General features: G+C 37.1%; 1 protein-coding gene across 2 annotated transcripts; it reads right to left on the bottom strand.

Moving 5' to 3' along the window:
- Nucleotides 1-436: 436 nt before the first annotated feature.
- On the bottom strand, nucleotides 437-21,694 carry LOC123670521 (gamma-2-syntrophin). 2 transcript variants are annotated; one of them, XM_045604013.1, is made up of 13 exons: nucleotides 21,241-21,694; nucleotides 17,328-17,474; nucleotides 16,046-16,205; nucleotides 11,189-11,314; nucleotides 10,550-10,662; nucleotides 9,992-10,121; nucleotides 9,783-9,853; nucleotides 9,266-9,382; nucleotides 8,365-8,523; nucleotides 6,354-6,593; nucleotides 4,607-4,722; nucleotides 3,488-3,578; nucleotides 437-680 (listed from the first exon to the last, which is right to left on the bottom strand). In XM_045604013.1, exons 1-13 carry the CDS (start codon nucleotides 21,274-21,276, stop codon nucleotides 570-572), a joined length of 1,617 nt encoding a protein of 538 aa, XP_045459969.1. In that variant the 5' UTR covers nucleotides 21,277-21,694; the 3' UTR covers nucleotides 437-569. The 2 variants fall into 2 exon arrangements, with proteins under 2 accessions (XP_045459969.1, XP_045459976.1); XM_045604020.1 differs by lacking the exons at nucleotides 9,992-10,121; nucleotides 10,550-10,662.
- Nucleotides 21,695-21,912: the final 218 nt, after the last annotated feature.

Genomic DNA, 21,912 nt, shown 5'->3' on the forward strand with positions numbered 1-21,912 from the left:
ATGAGAGAAAGAGGGGAAGAAAATGTGTGCTCGTTCGCCTCACCCGATCACACTTTTCGTAACACTCTCGTCACGCACTAACCAGCTTATTCCCCAAATCAAGCGTGCATAAAGAAGTTTTACTTCAAAAGAAGATTATTGCAGTTACAATTTTATTTTAATAATATATCAATTTCGAATTTTGATGCTTTGGATTAGTATCTGATGTACAGCGTCTTACGTTTTTTTTTTCTTATCTGTCGCAGTTGGTTTTATCTCCTTCAGCTTCCTTAGCTTCAGTATAACACTGTCTTAGACACATATTGATAAATACCAAAAAATATATTTACAGCAACCATGGTCACGGGAGGACTCCTCTATAACCGCGATAAAATCCGAAAAAAGTTGTTTCATTAAATGAGTAAAATTCGCGTAAACATTAGAAAAAAATTTATTATTCAGGGAAATTTTCAATAGATTTAACCCAAAAAATCGAAAATTAAGTGTCACAGGACGTTAAAAATTAGCAAATTAAATTATGTTTTACATACAAAATATACGTATGTACATTTATATGTGTGTACGAGTGATCAGTGGTGCTGGATGGAGGCCAGGAAGGCGGGGTCGACGGAAGCCACCTTCGCGGTGAGGAAGGCGTGCATGCAGAACAGCAGGCTCTGCAGGATCTGGCACTCCAGCTCCTGGGGGGCATCATATATAACTCTTTTTATAAATCTAGGTCGGCAAAAGGTACTGTGTGGCTACGGTACTCAAGAATATAGCCACCCCCTCTCTTCCCGTGGGTGTCGTAAGAGGCGACTAAGGGATACACAGTTCCGCTACCACCTTGGAACTTAAAAAGCCGACCGGTGGCGGGATAACCATCCAACTGCTGGCTTTAAAATACACAGGCCGAAGACGGGCAGGAGCGTCTTCGGTGCGACAAACCAGCCCTGCGGTCACCAACCCGCCTGCCCAGCGTGGTGACTATGGGCAAAACACATGAGTTCACGTTATTTTTGGCGTAAACTTGTGGAGGCCTATGTCCAGCAGTGGACTGTATAGGCTGTAATGATGAGGTCGGCAAACAAGCGCATGGTACACCTGATGGTAAGCGATAACCGTTGATTATTGACGTCTGCAACACTAGAAGCATTGCTAGCTTGCTTCTTTTTTTACAAAATTCAGCCTATACTATTCCATTGCTGGGCATAGGCCTTTTTCTCTATGTAGGAGACGGATTGTATTGTTGTGATATATACTTGTTTAAATGAGCTACGGCACAGCTAATAATGTATCTAGCAATTGTAAGAAATATTATAATTCGATCACAAATGTACCAAAATATAAATAAAATTATTACTATCAAGCTGTACACGGCTAATAGCCAATTTTAATAAAGTAAAGTACAGTAAATAAAAAAAATGGAGACCATTATTATGGATCCTGCCCAAATTGATTGCTGACAGCTACCAAGATTGATTGCTGACATACCGATAGCAGCGCCTCCTACCGGGTCCAACTGTATTTTCAAACCATCCATGAACCCACAGTAATATAAACGTACAAAATTTTAACCAAATCGGTCCAGCCGTTAAGGAATTCAGTAACAAGCACAAGCACAGAAGAGAAGCACACAAGAATATATACATATATACTAGCTGACCCCGCAAACGTTGTTTTGTCATAAATATTATTTACCCCCTTAACCCCCCCCCCCTCTTATAGCTTAGGGGTATGAAAAATAGATGTTGGCCGATTTCAGAGGAGTTCAATGTTTAACACCATGACACGAGAATTTTATATATATATATATATATATATATATATATATACACGGTGATTTTATAACCGTTTTGGAAACGAAATATTTTACTTTGGAATCATCTATAGTACATATAAAAATGGATGAATCAATTGTAATGTTGACTGAAAAAAAGTTTCAATTTTAATATTCATTTTTATTCGATCGACTTGGAAAGTAGTAAGGCACTGATCATTCATTCATTATTTTATATGAATGAAACACGTCCGTGCGCGTTTCGGTTGATAAAAGTATACCTATAGGCGCGAGCTAGCGAGTACTTACGTAGATAGACTCGTTTGTCCTTCATACTTTACACGGGCTTAGGACCGTCAGAAATACCTATTTTATTTAAACTTCTTTTCGATTATTAACCACGATTGTTCTTTTCACAACAAATCAATTTATAAACGGACTGTAGGTATAAACTTCAGGCGTATTTAAAAAATCGGAGTTTTCTACAGAATAATTAACTTACATACTTATTAACAGTTTATTTACACTATTTACACTTCTCTGTATCGAAGCAACTGCTCAAAATGGAGTCTGCTGCGTTCAATACACAAACGTACGCGTTTAATACAATTGTCTTTTAATTTTCTTAATGTGTCTTGATCACTTTTCACTTTATCAAAAGCGTTCACTATCGCAATGCGTAAATCATCACAGCTTTCATATTGACTGACGTGTATAACTTTTTATTTCCGATCACAAGAAAAAATCCAGGGGCGTTAAGTCAGGACTTCCAGGTGGCCAAGACACAGGCCCTCCTCGACCTATCCACCTATCACTAAACTCACTGTCCAGGTACATCGTCTACTAACTCAGATATTACTCTCCTTAACATCTCTAAGTACGAATTGCCGGTTAGATGACCTTCAATAAAAATAGGCCCTATTAGTTGGTCGTTAATAATACCGGCCTACACGTTCACTCTGAAACAAACCTGGTGATGGTTTTCTCGTATCAAGTGGGGGTTAATTAAGAGCCCAGTAATGCTCATTGTGCACATTGTATAGTCCCACTCGAGTAAACAGTGACTCGTCCGTCCAGAGTATGTTGGCGTTTGTATTATTTAACAACCACTGGCAAAAGGCGATTCTTTCCGGTGCGTTGTTTATTACGTGAGCCTTACGAAAATGATACGGGTGTAATCCTTGTGTACGTAATATCTTCCATACGAAGTTTTGGCTAACATCGAGTTCTCTTGCTGCCATCTTTGTCCTCCGCCAGGGATCGCGCTCGAAGTACTCAAGAACATCTTCAAACTCCGGCGAATAATAATTTAAACGTCCTTGACCTTGTTTACGCATGTACCGCTATGGTATTACTGACCGACTGAAAGCCAGGGACGCGGGACGCCGACGATTACAAGGACAAGTGAGCAACGCCGTCATTGGTCGACTCCGGCGCAACTCGGTAGCTTTGTTTTTATTGGCTAATACGATTTTGTGACTCGCTATTAAAACGTATAGTATTTCTATTTTTAGAATGTACCTACCGTGTAGTGCTACTACTGGTTCTCACTTTTTATCTGTAAACGATATGAATATCGACTTTGATGAAAAAAAAAAAATACATATATTATTAAATTAACGTTATATATAGGTTCTGTTATTGATAAATAATTCAAAATTTTCGTTTCCAAAACGCTTTCAAAATCACCCGGTATATATATTTGAAATAGAAGATCAGATTAATTACCTTCGTTTCAATAACCTTCGTCTCGGTGTCCTGGAAGTGTAACTTAAGCTTGGACTTCCCATCATCACTCGATCCTCTCAATTGTGAAAATCTGCAATTTGATTATTAAAATTTAATTTTAATTATTTCATTTTAGTTTATAAATGAACTGGTTGTGATGGTCTAATTGCTATCACAACAATACGTTTTATTGCATTTTTGTTTTGCTCAAATCATTTTAGTCGAGATTTCTGTTGGTCTTGTATTTTTGTACACCGCTCGTGTAAAATTTTTAAGCATGTTGAACTTATGTTTCATAAATGTTTAAAGTTAGTTGAATTCTTTTTTTTTTTTTTAAGAAATAAAATCTTGAACCAATAAACAATAATTCTTAAGCCATAAAATGTAATAATTGACTAATTGTGCTTGCTCGTAAATCAAAAAAAGGAAATCGAGTTCAATTACATCGACAAGTAATACAATTATGACAGATGAAAAAAAATTCAAATACGCGTTATCAAAGGTTACTCCATAATTGTGCTTGCAGGCAAACGAAGAACAAGATGTTAACAGAGGTAGGGCACAGCAGGAATTTCCTGTTCAAAATACGGAGCGGCCCGACTGGGGTAGTACCTCGACCTTACAGAAGACCACAGCTAAATAATACTGCTTTCAAACAGTATTATGTTCCTGTTGGTGAGTAACCTTAAATTTCTTTTATTATTATTTTGTAAATGCAATTATTTTTGACGTTCGATAAGTGTGTATCACCTCGTGGCGAAATAAATGTTTTCATTTCATGTCATTATTAAAATGATATAGTGATTAAATGTGTAATATTTAATATATAGTTGTAGTTTATGTATAGTTTTGTTTATTAATTATTGCTAATTAATATTGCCTTCAAGCATTGTTCTGTTCCTGTAGTGAGTAGGTGACCAGAGCTCCGACCCAATCCCCATTAGGGATCGGGTCGGCAACGCGCTTGCGATGCCTCTGGTGTCGCAGGTGTCTATAAGCTACGGTGATCGTTTACCATCAGGTGAGCCGTACGCTTGTTAGCCGACCGAAAAAAAAAAAAAAAAAAAAAATATATATATATAAAAATAAAAAAAAAATCTCCCGCCCCCGCCCGCCCACCTGTAGGCCCACAGCGGCGCGGCGCCGGGCCCGCCCTCGCTGAGCGAGAAGCCGCCCGCCCAGTCCAGCGTCAGGCCCGCCGGGCGCCCGCCGTGCACCACCGTGAACGTCTTCTTCTGCAACACGCACTACTGTGAGCCGGCGGGCGCTCAGGTCGGAACTCGAGGGGGGGTAATGTTGGTGAGGATAGGAGAGAGGTGTGAGGGTAGGTCGATAATAAATGTGTAAGCGTTCTGAGGCTTAGCTATGAGCTGGTGGACGCTCAGAGCCGAACTCGAGAGGGGGGGTATGTTGGTGATAGAAGGAGAGAGGTGTGAGGGTAGGTCGATAATAAATGTGTAAGCATAGGTGAATGTACAAATAAAGATCAGACCCATTACATGGCGCAGTCGGTAAAGCAAGTTCTTATAGTATGTATTTGATACATAATGGAGCCTTAATGTATTGATTAAAACTCAATATAAATTTTTAAGTATATTTAATTGCCTTTATTACAAGGTGACACCGTGACAAGTTGAAAAGGAAGGGCCAGAAGAAGTTATAGACAATACAATAGACTATGCAAAAAACAATAAATTCTATAAAGCAAACTACAGATAATAATTACACAACAGATAAATCAAACTACAGATAATAGATACTATAATAATTCTAAATAATGACAACAATTACTACTATAAAAAAAATATAATCTAAATTGCCTTACGCGGCAATATAGTAATTTATTTAAAATACAAGTATGGAGAGTATATTGTCACCGCTACCATCATTTTGCTTCGACAAAAATGCATGGAATATCCCGAGCCTTAACGAAAAGTGTGTAAAATGGAAGCGAAGTTATGAAATACATAGTAAAGCTTGCGAAATATCCTGTTAGACATTTATTATTAACCTACCCTCACAAGAGGCGCCACGGTTCACTTAAACCGAATATAAAAATTATCATATCAAAAATTTCGCTCTAGCGGGTACATCGTTCCATAGCTTGATTGGCTAGAGCGCCGACACGGTCAGTCGGAGACGCGGGTTCGAAACCCGCTGGAGCGGTCGATCTTTGATATGATATTCAAAAATGTCTAGAAGGAGAGAGTTACGTTTCATATATAACTGTAGGGGCAAGAGAGAGCTTCTCTCATATATACATACATAGATATATACATATACAGATAGAGCTACAGAAGTTTTACTTCAGTCGTGTCGTCGAAAACACACTAGTTTTATTATTATTATATGATGTTAAGGTACATATTAAAAAATTACGGAGACTAGTTAGAACATTATTAAAGAGTGTGTAAGAAATTATGTATTTTATACATAATTTTGAATCGTAGGTTCAAACGTCGATTTGCAATAAATATACAGGCATACCTATACACCAGACAGTTACATACCACACAGAATCACACCAAACAGTTTCACGCTACACAGAATTACTACAAATCCCATGATTACACACCACCTACGTCACTCGGCTATTTTATTTATTTTATTTTATAAAAATAACTTACTTGCTTAGTATAACTATAACGAAAACAGATTAAAAAAAAAATACTAATAACACGCTACTACTAAATTATAAATATCCCTAGAAAAATTAATCTATATAATGTTAAACACGACTAGTTATATATTCCACCATAAATCTCGAACGATCAAGAACGATCGCCATTTTTATGACACTGATGTTCCCATCGAATAAATCTACTACAAGACTACACACCCCACAGCGACCGCCACATCTACTCACCTCCAGTCTCACAACGGAGTTAACGATGTTAGCGGTCCAGGCGGCCTCCAGACGCAGCAGTTCGTGCCTGGTCTCCGCACTGAAGTACCGAGGACCCGGCGCTGACAGACTTCCAGCTGAGCTCTGAACCAGGAAGCAGTGCTGCCTCCAGTCCACCATTTCGCTCTCCTTCACCGTTCGGAACATCGTTTGATACACCTTCAGCGTTTCTGGACACTTGGCCAGCTCGGTTACGTTCATCTGCGGAGTATACAAGCTCGTCTTTAGGTATATTCGGGTAAGTTACAGTTACTTTGAATCAAGTTGGACTTGGTCGATAGACAGCCACACATACGGCCCACATGATGGTAAAAGGTTTGCCAGGAACAACTCTGCAAATTATGATTTAAATCTCCGTATTTCTTTACCATGTCCACTTATCGCCAACAGATGGGATATGACGTGTCAGCGGGATTACACTTTGATTTGGCTTACACTGATTAATTAAGTTTTTATACGAATGGGGTAACAAACAATTGTACAGTGAACATGATGGTAAGCGGTTACCGTAGCCTGTACACGCCTGCTACACCAGAAGTATCGCAAGCGCGTTGACGATCCTACCCCCGACTTTCCCCAGAAGTTCTGGCCACCTTACTCTCTATAAGATTTCAACACTGCTTGAGAGGAGTTTTATTAAGCTACCAGCGACCCGCCCCTGCTTCGCACGGGTGCAATGCTGATACTAAATATACTACAGAATGTCTTTATTTATAGTAAGAAGCTAGCTTATAGCATGGTTATTAACATAATAACAACATTCAAATATGCGTCGTTAGATTACACGTTGTTACAGAATGCGTTAAAGAAATAAAGGTTCACTGCTCGTTCCCCGTAGGTGATAGCGTGATAATTTGTAGCCTATATGTTGACCCGGCTTCTTAATAATACTCGTGCCAAATTTGAAGTAAATCCATGCAGTATTACAAACAGACAAAAATTCTAAAAACTATATTTTTGGCTTCGGTATCGATTGTAGATCACACCCCAAGTATTCTTTTGAATAAATATTCAATGTACAGTTTTGACTTTCTTACCATTTTATTATATGTATAGATGATCTTCTGTAAGGGGATTTCCCCAGATGGGCTGCTCCAGATTTTATATAAAATATATCCTGATGTGCTTCTCAATAAGCTTCAAACTAAAATTATTCATCATTTCAGCCCATCACAGTCCACTGCTGGACATAGGCCTCTTTCTCCGTTTCGTGTGAGTTGCCCAGTCACCACGCTGGGCAGGCGGGTTGGTGACCGCAGGGCTGGCTTTGTCGCACCGAAGACGCTGCTGCCCGTCTACGGCCTGTGTGTTTTAAAGCCAGCAGTCGGATGGTTATCCTGCCATCGGTCGGCTTTTTAAGTTCCAATGTGGTAGTGGAACTGTTATTGTGATAACGCGTTAGCGCAACGGTCACAGCACTGGTTTGCGCTGGCAGTCATGGCAATGGTATAAATTTATATCGAACATAGTTTGCCGTGGCCTGAGCGTTTGTGCTTGGTGTTTTCAGACCCCAGGAGTAAATCCTAGGGCCCTTGAGCGTGAGGTGTTTCCTTTTATTTGTCCTCGATGTAAAGGAGAGAATGTAGCTATCCGCGAAAGAACGAAGGTAACCGATATAGCCCACAGAATCAACAAGTTGAAGTGGCAGTGGACTGGTCATCTGTGTCGCAAGACCGATGGTCGTTGAAGCAGACGGGTTCTGGAGTGAAGACCGCGTCTTGGCAAACCCAGTGTGGGACGTCCACCGGCCCGTTGGACCGACGATCTACGTAAGATTACCGATGTAGGCTGGATGGGGATTGCGGAAAACCGGGATGTCTGGCTTGACTGATGAACTTGGGCAGGCCTATGTCCAGCAGTGGACTGCGATAGGCTGAACTGATGATGATGGTGATGATGATGGGATGTCTGGCGCGAACTTGGAGGCCCACGTCCAGCTGTGGACTGCGATAGGCTGAACTGACTGACTCACCGGAGGCACGTCGAAGAGCATGACGTCGGTCCCCTTCAGCACCAGGAAGCGCGGCCGGTAGCTCTGCCAGGACTGGGCAGCAGCAACCACGCCCTCGTGCACCCAGCCCATGTACTCGATCCTCTCGCCCCCCGGCAGGTGTCGGTTGAACAGCTTCATCTGTGACACGTAGCACGAGTAAAACTTACAAAACGTCACTCTCTATCCCTCTCTTTCTATCTTCATTATCTTGTATCTCTGCGTGTAATATAAATTTGACGAACTACACACTACTCTCAGACACCATCATTCCCATGCACGAGTCTCATCTAAATCTTTTGACACATATTTTTAGCCAACAAAGTAAAATATAATAATAATAGTAATGTTCTTATTGCACTCCATTAAGAGATACACACGCCGCCGCCGACGCTGCGTTGGCGCAACGGTTACAGCCATGGACTGTGCCTGTTGCGGTGGCGGTTGCGGGTTCGATCCCCGCACGTGACAAACTTTGTATTGGCCATACAGGTGTTTGCCGTGGTATGGGCGTTTGTGCAGTCCTTGTGGGTCTCCCCACCGTGCCTCGGAGAGCACGTAAAGCCGTCGGTCCCGGTTGTTATCATGTACACCTAATAACGATCGTTGTTCGTAGTAGGGAATATTTCCGTTAGGCCACAGTGGAGCAGCGTGGTGGATTAGCTCTGATCCTTCTCCTACATGGGGAAAGAGGCCTATGCCCAGTAGTAAGATATTACAGGCTGAAACGTAAGAGATACAAACAAAAATATTACAGTTAGAGGATGATGTACAAAGGCGGACTTATCGCTAAAAGAGCGATTCCTTTTCAACCATTGGGACAGGTCATAGAAAAGCAGTACTTCCAGTACACGTCTCCATGAACCTTGGCCACGAAGGCTACCTGCAGGTTGGTGAGGCCCGTGATGTTGTCGGACACGCCCTTGAGCCAGTGCGACAGCGCGGCGGGGTCGTCCACGTGGATTACGCCCGTACTCTGCGAAGGCCTCGCACCACGAACCTGCGTATATACAAGACCTAGCTTTTCTCAGATTTTCTTACAGATTTAGCCTTCGGGCGTTTTCAAATTACACAAATTTCCAAGTCCAACGATGAACGAAAAAAAACCGACTTTAATTACATCGACAAGTAATACAACATTGGTAGACGAAAAAATCAGGTGATTCGTACGCTTGTTTGCCGACAAGAGACTACAAAAAAAAGTGGAGAGAACCATCTAGAAATTTCGATCATTGGCGATGCAGTACACAACCATATTAAATAGGATACAACTTTGCAAAGGAATTTAATACTACGTTACTACGAACTTTATACTACGTTGGTCACTCCCATAATTATATTATATCTGCAGAAATTGCATGTATTTTATAAATATAATAGAGATCAAGTCTACAACTCACCTCAAAAGCGCCTGGCCTTAATTTATCAGTACCGAACACGTATCGCGTCACGTAGCCCATCATGAGAGGTACTGAAAAAGTTATACAAAATTCCCGTAAAACATCAATTTTATTGAAATTGTACATCGATTCAATAAAAATTACAAGACCGTGAAACATAACATTACGACATATCTTCGATGTCATTATTAATACAATCAAAATCTCACCGGAAACCACATCGACCCACTCCTTACTGCCGTCCGGGAGACGGTCGGAGGCCACAGACGGCGGTCTCGAGCCGCGCATCGAACCCGCCGCACTTCCCGGTCGACTGCTCTCATCACCGTCCCATGCACTCTAAGAGTTTCATAAATTTCAAAATTTTTATTTCGAGCTATATTCATTCATTTATATAGATGTACTTTCAATAGTAGTTTGGGGGTGAGGAATATAGTGTTAAGTTCCTCATCCACCACTGGTGACCCCGACGTGACTCTTCACACACCCCAAACTGGTGACCCCAAGCATCAGCGCAACCTTCATCGTCATCATCACTCCCATTGCGAGGGTGGATGAGGAACTTTACACCCTATATACCATCGCACGCCCAAAGAGGCAGTATAAAATGAAAGATTTCCTTAATTGAGACTTTTTTTTACTATTATATTATTTAGTCCAAGAGCCGAAATGATTCTGAAATGCCAGATTAATATTTAAGTGCGAATTTATTTTTAGCTCTTAATTAAAATAAATTTTCTTATTAATTAATTAATTAAATTAATTACCTGCCACCCCCCATTAGTTTCGGTGCGTTCATTATTACAATTGGCATCTACTTTGTTATGTAGGGACGGGTGTTCGTCTCCCGTGCTGCTATCTGTGTCTGACGCTCCATCCGCTAGTCACAAAGACATATAATTAATAGTCACATTTAGAACACGTATTTAATTATCTAATATATAAAATTCTCGTGTCATGGTGTTAAACATTGAACTCCTCCGAAACGGCTCGACCGATTTTAATAAAATTTTGTGGGCATAGCTGGTAGGTCTGAGAATCGGCCAACATCTATTTTTCTTCCCCCTAAGTTATAAGGGGGGGGGGGGTTAAGCGAGTTAAAAACATTTGCGGGGTCAGCTAGTGGTAATATAGGATTTGTTCAATAATTTGTATTTATAGCTTTCAATAGTGCAAAAGTAATTTCGCTGATGTCACGTAAAATAAAATACCATAAGGTCAAGTTGTGTCTGAAATATCATTAAAAATGGGGGGGGGGGGGGTATTTACACAAAGACAAATTAAATAAAGATAAAATTATTCCAATGTACGTCTTCTGTGTTACAATATATACTATTCTTCCAAAAGTGACACTAAAAACAGTAGATGATCTTCGAGTACCGTAATAGAAGTTTGTATAGTATTACCTTGTTTTTGCAGAAACGGCGTAGCGGCGCGGTAATGCTTAACGGTGAGTACGACGATGTCTCCGGCGTTTCGTAGTATGTTAACCGCATCGTCGTGTTTACAAGCGGTTATGTATTCACCGTTCACTGGAATTATTTTCGTATTTTCACTCATCGTGATTGAACGTACTTGTGTGAGTTACGACACAAAGTTGAGCCAAAATCAATTCTTTTATTATTGTGTTAAAATATAGAACTTCGAATGTTAATTATGCCAAGACAAACCCAATAAGGGTTTAATGGCATTGTTACTGTTGAAATAAAAATATATTTTTTTTTTATGTCACTAGGTCGGCTAACAAGCGTACGGCTCACCTGATGGTAAGCGATTACCGTAGCTTATAGACACTAACACCAGAAGCATCGCAAGCGCGTTGCCGACCCAATCCCCAATCCCCCAGAAGCTCTGGTCACCTTACTCACCAACAGGAACACAATACTGTTTGAAAACAGTATTATTTAGCTGTGATCTTCTGTAAGGTCGAGGTACTACCCCAGTCGGGCTGCTCCATATTTTGAGCAGGAAATTCCTGCTGTGCCCTACCTCAGTTAAAATATGTATGTATATATAAATAAATAAATAAATAAATAAATACACCGCCAATTTCAATGCTCGAATATCTCTCTCTCTCTAATCTGTCCATAAATAAGACATTAAAAATCTGTCAATCCAGCTACATATTTTTAATGACTTCAAAAAAGGAGGAGGTTACTCAATTCGACCGACTCGTATGTATCATTCCAGCCTATCGCAGTCCACTGCTGGACATAGGCCTCCACAAGTTCACGCCAAAAATAGTGTGAACTCATGTGTGTTACCCATAGTCACCACGCTGGGCAGGCGGGTTGGTGACCGCAGTACTGGCTTTGTCGCACCGCTGCCCGTCTACGGCCTGTGTATTTCATTGCCAGTAGTTGGACTTTTATCCCGCCATCGGTCGGCTTTTTAAATTCCAAGGTGGCAGTGGAACTGTGTTATCCCTTAGTCGCCTCTTACGACACCCACGGGAAGAGAGGGGTTGGCTATATTCTTTAATGCCGTGACCACACAGCAAACACTACTCTATATATACTCTTGTACTACTCTTCTCTATGTATACTCTTTTGTCATTGTTAAAGTCTATGGTCAAATTGAGAATAGATTATACATGGATTAATATTGTTTGTCATTACTGAATGTCAAACAAAACCATAATAAATTCATTTATACTATATATTACATATTTATATATTATACATTATGGTCGAATTTCGACCACTAGCCGACCACTAGTATCAGGAAAAAGTCGAATTAATTCGATCCAATTAAAGAGTTTACTACACTCTATGTAGATCACGAACATATAACTTCACAATGTACATATATAAAAACCTACAAGTGTAACTCGCGCAAGCTGCAGACATTCAATACATTTAATTCGTTTTCCGAGTTTAATAACATTTACTGCACACGCAAATGGAGTTTTTTTTTTTTGGGTCAAGCGTTCGTGTCATATCTAAAGTTTTACGTTAGTGTGGATATAAAATTATCTGGAATCTATATATGGGTATGTTCTGAAATAATTTATTTATTTAGTAAGTAAAACCAACAGAGGATGCAATATTAATTTTTGTAATACATACTTAATAGGTAAGCAATGATCATTGTACTTCTTTTTATAGATAGTCACTACAAGCTATACTGCTCAGTGTAAATTAAATTTAATATAAAAAATCACAAAAAATGCATTTATAAGAAAAATAAAGATAATATAAGAAATAAATTAAAGACAAGTATAAAAATGTTAAACAGCGCAGCTAGTTTAGCCAAGAACATATGCGTAAAACGAAACACATTTACATTCCAAATTTAAATGTAAAAAAAAATAACGTTAAAATATATGCAGTAATCTGATAGCTCTGTGAAAAAGTCGAGTGAATTTTTATTCAAAGGTCAATTGAAATACTAGCTAGCACCGCTGAATTTTGAAATGCTAACTTTCAACAAAATTTACTATTTTATTAAAATTCAGTTAAATTAGCAAAAAACGCGTAAATTTGGGATTAGGATTTTGTTTCCAGATTTAATGATTTTAAATTGAATTTTATTCGATGGCTCTTTTAAAATTAGAAGAGGCATTACAGTTTACAGGACATTGAAAAAAAAAAACATCTAGAACTTTCAAATATTATAGTTGGACAACTTTTCTGCTAAACCTCTCCATTGTTTTATCGCTTTAAATGATTACTTCATAATGGAGAATGTAATTTACGAAAAACACGTTCTCATCTTTATATTATTATAGCGATTATAAAAATCACTGAAATACTTTTAAATAATGGAGCAGTCGCATTAAATAATTCAGTTGCAACATCGCATTCAAGTCGCTAAATAAAAAATACGGTCGTCCCAAATTCAAACGAGAATTTAAAAGATTATTCCTAGATAAAAAGCAGCTGTCCACAATTAGAGCAATAAAAAATGTCATTACATAATTCTTCCTAGGATCTGCAGCGACTTAATTAATCCTCTCTAACAGCTTTAAGTCGACTGTAAATGTTTCTCCTAATTGGGGACACTAGTCGACTAATTACTCCCAATTGGCAACTGCATTTGCATCATTGAAAAGTTTAAAGATATTAAAAGCGTTATTACGTAACTCTTCCAATTGCTGGAATGTCACACAGTTGGAAGAATGTCTGATGTATTTAATAATTTCGTTCACCTTTGAATGAAACTAACAATGGAAAATTTTGTGAAAGTTGACAACGGTCATTGTCGCCAACGATGCGTTTTATTGACGTATTGGATAACTTTGCAGTAAGCAGATAAACGGATTGAACTACATCAAACGATTCGTTCGACGTTTTTCAGTTTTAAGAGAACCTTAAAACTGGCCACTCGAGAGTTAGACTGCAGTATAGGTCACGTTTAGAAACATTCGTGTGTCATAACGACCACCTCCTGCAATTTCGGAACGGATAGTTGAATCATAGTAACATTCTTGGGTATCCTAAAAATAGCCAAACTGATTCACTGTTTAATTTTAGGTTTAACTCTAAAACGATATATTTATGATAACATTGACCGTTTTCAATAACAAAATACAAGTTTCAAATATCGATACAAAGCTATAAATAAAATAATTGTGTTTGCTCGCAAACGAAAAAAAAACCGACTTCAATTACATCGACAAGTAATACAACGTAGATCGACGAAAAAATAGTCAAGCAACTACGCGTTATCAAAGATTAATCAAGAAGTGGTTATCAGATCTCGATAAAATTTATATGTGACCACATGATAATACATCAGCTTTCGATTAAATTAAAAATTATGAAAATCGGTACACCCAGTAAAAAGTTATTACGGATTTTCGAGAGTTTCCCTTGATTTCTCTGGGATCTCATCATCAGATCCTGGTTTCCTTATCACGGTACCAAACTAGGGATATCCCCTTTCTAACAAAAAAAGAATTATCAAAATCGGTACATCCAGTAGAAAGTTATGCGGTATAATACAACGTAGGTCGACGAAAAAAGCGTCAAGTAAAAACGCATTATTAGATATAACTCGAAAAGTAGTTGTTAGATCTCAAATAAATTTAAATGGGACCAATTGGCACACACCACCTTTCGATTAAAACACACTTTGTCGAAATCGGTCTACCCGGTCAAAAGTTCTGATGTAACATACATAAAAAAAAAAAAAAAAAAAAATACAGTCGAATTGAGAACCTCCTCCTTTTTTGGAAGTCGGTTAAAAAAGCATAACATCTGTTAGACTGTAATCATCAACTACTAACTTTATCAATGTTCAAATTTGTATAAAACATACGTTTTTAACTGCCTGTCTGTCGTTTTTATGAATCTTTTCAAAAGTGCAAACACTCATCTCTCTTGACTGTTATCACATATCTGACGGTATTTTCGTACAACCTTGTTAGTGGTCTCGTCCAACAGCACTGGACTTTAGATAAAGAGATATGATTGTAATACGTATGCTAATTAAAATAAAGTGAAGCTATAACTTTAATGATTGTGTTTGCTTTAAAAAAAAAAAACTTTAATTACATCAACAAGTAATACAACGTAGTTAGACGAAAAATTATCAAGTAAGTACGCGTTATTAAAGATTACTAGAAAAGTAGTCATCATATCATCATCATCATCATTATCATCATCATCATCATCATCATCATCATCACAGCAGCTTTTCGCAGTCCACTACTGGACATAGGACAAGTTCACGCCAAAAATGGCGTGAACTCATGTGTTATGCCCATAGTCACCACGCTAGGCAGGCGGGTTGGTGACCGCAGAGCTGGCTTTGTCATCAAATATCGATCGAATTTAAATGGGATCACAAGACAAGCATCGGCTTTCGATTAAAATAAGAATCAACAAAATCGGTTTATCCAGTCAAAAGTTCTCAGTGAACACGGAAAAAAAAATACAGTCGAATTGAGAACTCATTTTTTTTTTTAAGTCGCTTAACAAATATATATCCATAATTACGGACAATAATTCAGAAAATTTACCCCAAGAATCAACAGCTATCCCAAAAATAATACACCAAGAGATTTACTATAATTGTCAACTAAAACCTTATACTTATGTCATTTATTTTATATTATCTACGCATCGCGGAATCGCCCATCTCTGATGATCATCTGTGATCAAACTCTAATCACATGGAAGTGTGATGATAAAAAGTACCCTTTGTGTTTATTATGTGTCTCCAGCCAATTAAATTAATCAGGTTAAAATTTTTGCGTAATCGAATAACAAAACATCCATCCTCATATACTTTCACATTTATAAGATTAACAGGATTACCTTTAATTACAGCGTCCCCTACGAAGAGCTGACCCGTTTGATCCGCGGCTTGATCCTTGTATATCTTTGAGATAAGAATGGGCAGTTTATGTTCCGCACCGCCCTTTATACTGAGCCCCAATCCGCCAACTTTCTGACGAGTTATTTGGACCATACGCTCCTGAGACAAATTAGAATTTTATTTTAATTTCAATAGTTCATAATCTTTCAGACTCAATTAGACAAAATCTTCTCAGACTCAACGGCCTTCAGTACTAGCTCCTGAGACCCACATACACCCAGACAACGAGAAACGTCTATATGATTAATACATCTGGCACGTGCATAATCATGAAATACACTTAACAGCAAATGACCAGATCGTAAATATATGACCGTATCATATATACCTGACCATCATTTCGATTGAGCGAGGATCGAATTTGCAAAAAATTGTTTGATCCACGACATAAAACCCTTCATTAAATATATTATAATAAACCTTTAATTTTTTTTAAATTCTATAAAAAAATATGCCTACTTTATGTTCTTTAAGCCAACAATCATAAAGTTTAAGACTTTAGGAAAAAAAAAAGTCGAGACGATGCAGCGTAAACTCATGGATCTCTGCACCTGAATCAAGATCGCTTGTTACAAATTAGGTCAAGTTCCGCTGAATGCTACAATGATGTGTTGTGTGTTCAGCGTAAAATAAAACGTGTGGAAAAATGCACGGGTCAGAGGAAATTCTAGAGCGTGTATAGGATCTTGAACACTGTGTAAAAACAAGCGTGAAGCGATATCACGTATTAAGCCTTACTTTCTAGATACTAGAAAAGGTCTTTGTCTTGATTTTGATCGTTATTTGCCATGATAATTTCACAGATTTTACAGTGCAGGATTTATGGCCCGTCTAACAAATTACTGTTAAAGTTTGGCGATTGATTGTATCAGCAGAAAAGAAACTTGGGTAACACACATATAACAGGAATTAGGTGCGGTTAGTACCGACTCTGCTTTCCGCTCCGGGAGCTGTGAACTCAATTCCCATTTTCGCCTTAAGTCGATTGATTTACAAGAGAAATTTTAGAAATAGATTTAAAAAAATCGGCGAGAATAATTCGCAGAAAATACAAAAAATATATTAAAAAAAAAAAAAAAATACAAAAATATACAAATAAAAAATGGAGTCAGATTTGTGTGTTTGGAGGACAATTGTCTACTACGAATTTTCCGCAGACGAAGTCGGTTACCTTAGCAGACGACCGCGTGTGTTAAAGATATTTACATAATTTATAATTACCCTGGCATGCGGCACGGTCTTGTCTCGAGGCAGCTGAGGAGGCACGATCACCTCGCGCTGCACCGTCACCGACTCCATCGTGAGCACGAGCCGCGCGGGCCGCGGTCGCGACTTACCATCGGATACTTGCACCATGCCTGTGCGGATCTGGAAGATAAACCATAGTTTAGAAAACTTGGACGAGATGATCCAGTTCAATCATTTAAGCTATTGAAACGCAAGTTAGTGTGAAGTGTCAGCCGTCATTATCTAATAAGTATAAAATTCTCGTGTCGCGGTATTTGTTGGCTTGACCGATTCTCATGAAATTTTGTGTGCATATTGGGTAGGTCTGAGAATCGGCAAACATCTACTTTTCATTCCCCTAAGTTGTAAAGGGGGGGGGGGGGTTGAGAAGGTTAATAAAATTTATGGCAAAACAACGTGTGCGGGGTCAGCTAGTATTTATATATATCTATAATAAGATTGTTTATTCTCAATTAAGAAACAAAAATCGACTTCCATTATATTGAAAAGTAATACGTTGTAGGTGGTCGGTAAAACAGTCAACTATATACCGATATTAGGGATAACTCAAAAAGTACTCAGATGTAGATCAGACGAGCACCAGTTTTCGATTAAAAAAGAAATCATCAAAATCGGTACACCACGAATGATGTACAAAAAAAAGTACGTTCGATTTCAGTGTTTTCTCCTTTTTTGAAGTCGGTTAAAAACAGAAATGAGATGATATCATTCAAATACAGTTTAGTACCCCTAGTTTTGGCAATTTTAAACAACAGAAAAAACGAGTGTGCTTAGACCCCCCGACTAAAGTAAAATTTATTAAAATTATTTATTTTTTAAAATTTCCTACAGTAACATACGAAACGTAACTCTCTCTTTCTATCTTCATTAACTTATATCTCCCTCCCAACTTCCGTTCGCCTCGTCCGATCACACTTTTCGTAACACTCTCGTAACGCATTCACTGAAGTTTAACTTCAAAAATAACTTATATTTTCTATATTCCTAATATTTTCTACATTTAATTATAAAATTAATTGAATATTCAAAAGCTATAAATAATAAAACTACTATATAAATAAACAAATTACTTACTAAAGACCAATTCTTTCCTTTAATTAATTGTGACTAATAATCATTTGTATAACTCATTCATCTCAATGCTTACTTTTAATACACAAAGAAATAACACAAACAATAAATATAAAAAAGCATCAACATACAAAGGATAAAACAATTTCTTTGAGCGCTCCAAAATATACACTTAAAATAGAAAAATAAAAACACAATTATCAAACCATATTCCATCACTGAAGTAGAACATCAACTTTACAAGGCTTTAAAGCTGCAAAGCACATAAAACAAGTTGACGTGACAAACAATAGCGTCGGCAGCTAACAGATGTCAGTCATCATGGCATTACGTTAACATCTACAGTGTTTCTAACTATAGCTGAGATGTCTTTGTTGGAGTATAGGTGAAGGACAGATTGGAACAGCTTTGTAAATGTGTAGGGCATTGTTCACTCATTTTATCACAAATTAACCAACTTATATAAGCCAGTACTGCGGTCACCAACCCGCCTGCCCAGCGTGGTGACTATGGGCAAAACACATGAGTTCACGTTATTTTTGACGTAAACTTGTGGAGGCCTATGTCCAGCAGTGGACTGTATAGGCTGTAATGATGAACCAACTTTTGGTAGTAATTATATATTTGTTTCAGCATATATCTGAGATAATATATTTGTTGTAGATGTCTTGTGAGTCAATCCGGACTTCGGAGAGTATGTGAAACTGTCAATTCCGATAGCTATAACAGATGAGAGTGATTGTTATAACAATCACTACTTAATTAGTTATTAAATTAGTAATATACCTCTAACCCGCAGCGGAGCAGTGTGGTGGATCAAGTTCCGATTCTTCCCCGACATAGAGAAAAAGGCCTATGCCCAGTAGTGGGATGTTACAGGCTGAATTAATCAATTTATTAAAAAAAGGTTGGAAGGTTTTAAACTTAAAACATTCATTGTAGGTCCCCGCCTAAACATTTTAGACCTGAATTAATGAGACGTCATTCACCAAAATTACTATATAATTAGTTCTTACATTTACATTAAATAAATAAATATTACACTAATAATAATAATAATAATAATAACACTAGTAAAAGAACAAGGCACATCTAGTCATACAAACCTGAACAAAATCTTTAATTACATTATACGAATAATTTGATAAAATAAAATATAACTAGAGGTCATTAACATGTTATCAGCATTAATCAACATATTTTCATTTGTCAAATTCTCTTTTTTAAAAAGTTAGTCCGTCTGTCTTCATTAGTTCATCGTCATCCAAGCTGTATCATGTAATGATAATTAAACGAGAAATACAAGTAAATATAATACCAATGCAAATGATGTGTAATTAAGTTTATAATGATGTTCAAATGAGCAGATTCATTTATTTCATTCTAAAACTTCATTTTACATTTATAATTGGGAATAAGTACTTCTGATAAATATAGTGAAATTTGATGGTAAAAAAGAATAATACATCAAAAGCTTTTATCTGTTGGATACTGTCATCTGACAACCGCTCTGGTGTAATGGTGCGTGTGCCGTACCACTTAAATACCGACGATTGTGGGTTCGAATCCCGCACAGAGTAGTATTTCTGTTTATAAAAATATTTATTTCCAGTTTGATTGTTTGTTCTTGTGTGTCTTCCCACCGTGGCTCAGAGAACATGTTAAGCTGTCGGTCCTGGTTATTGTCATATACATCTGATAGCGATTGTTACTTATGGTAGGGAATATATTTGTCAGCCTGCAGTGGAGCAGCGTGGCAGATTAAGCGCCAATCCTTCTCCTACATGAAGAAGGAGGCCTATGCCTAGCATATTACAGGCTGAAGTGAACTGTCATCCATAAAATACCATTATCTAGAACTGGTAAAACAGGCCCTAATACTGTAAAGCTATAGAACTTAAAACATATGAAGATAATAATAAATTTTCTATTTAAAGTCTGTATTTAGTAGAAAAGGGCTATTTAATTAAAAACTCAATGTTCAACTTTGAAAATATATTTTTTTTTCTTCTCATTATTAATTGAATATTAATCTCATTCAAAAAAATAAGATTTTCAATTAAAAAAGTAATGCATGTATATCAATTGTTCAGTTAGGCTTTTTAAAAGAATTACATACAAATATTCAAACAACAATACCGATACAAAAGCAAACATGTAACAGTTACACAAATGAGACAGATAATGCATGACCGTGTATTATCTTCGAAGTTTAAGTAGCTTCTAAATAGATGCTCGGTCTTAGATAACTAATGAAATAACATTAAATAAGTTGCTTAAGATCTGTTTGTTTAGAGATAGGTCTGTTAGATTGGAGTGAGTTTTTTTTTTTAAATTTTTCTCATGTTTAGTACTCAATTCTTTTATAATAAAGAATTACTAAAATATTCCATTATTATTACCTATTTTTTTGTGACTTTATAAGTATTATTTTATATATTATTAAAGTAAGTATAATTAAAGAGAAAATTAAACGAGTTATTTTTTAAAATTCTATTCTGCCAGCAGTGGGATATTACAGGCTGAAGCGTAGTGTTTTAAAATTAAACAAAATTTTAGAGAAAGAAGTTAATTCATTTTTAAATAATTATTTTAAGTGAAGAGATACGATCTCAAAATAAAATATTGTTCAGTAGGGGCGAATTAAAGAATCAAAGAAGTATTTTAATTTCTTCACTTTTCTTCTATTTTATACTAAATTGTTTCAGATATATATTATATCATATTTTACATTTTTTTTTAAACACGAAGTACTTCGATATGTAGTGGTAATTTATTTTTTTTAAATAATGATTTAATTAACAGCCGTACATACCTTTTCATCTTTCTTCTCCTCGATGGGTGTCATCATTGTGGATTATACACCATAACGAAATAACAAATTTTTTAACTAATTACCGAATCTCACATAGATCAGTTCATTCTCTATTTCATCCGCTGTCTGATCACGGTTCTAAAAGATCATTACGACGCGGGGCACTGACCTATTGCGACTACTATTAAATATTTACGAGATTCACATAACAAATACGAAAAAACGGGTCAGTGGTATACGATAAATCAATAGACTTGAATGGAACCAAAACAATACAATTTTACACTGTTTTACGCTTTATTATTAACATTATTAAGTACATATATAAATAATATATAGCATTCTATAGCTACTGTTGTACGCAACGCCTATTACACGTTAAATCGTAATAATAAATGCCTTTTTTATAAATATTAACTCGAACGACACACACTCTTCACGACAGTCAAGTAAGTACTAAATCAAAGTTGCCAGTTTGAAAATAAAAAATGATTGTCATATCGAAAATAGAGACTAGAGGCTAGAGCTATGATAGTATGAATGCCAATGCGTTGTCTTTTTAATTCAGTTATATATACTTATATACTCTTTGATTTTTATTTGTCTAGTATGGTCTAGAACCTACATGAAAAGTGGTAACTGATTCTGAGTTAATTATAATACTTAAATGGC

This window comes from Melitaea cinxia, chromosome 1, assembly GCF_905220565.1.
Source record: "Melitaea cinxia chromosome 1, ilMelCinx1.1, whole genome shotgun sequence".
In the NCBI taxonomy this organism is placed as follows: Eukaryota; Metazoa; Arthropoda; class Insecta; order Lepidoptera; family Nymphalidae; genus Melitaea; species Melitaea cinxia.

What these genes read in the sequence shown, in the direction of transcription:
- LOC123670521 (XM_045604013.1), bottom strand. Translation starts at nt 21,276, where the DNA reads ATGATGACACCCATCGAGGAGAAGAAAGATGAAAAG. An exon ending in AGGGGACGCTGTAATTAAAG is followed by an intron (nt 11,315 to 16,045) that starts GTAATCCTGTTA and finishes AAATAATTCCAG; the next exon opens with TGAACGGTGAATACATAACC. An exon ending in CGGGCCTCACCAACCTGCAG is followed by an intron (nt 8,524 to 9,265) that starts GTAGCCTTCGTG and finishes TACGTGTCACAG; the next exon opens with ATGAAGCTGTTCAACCGACA.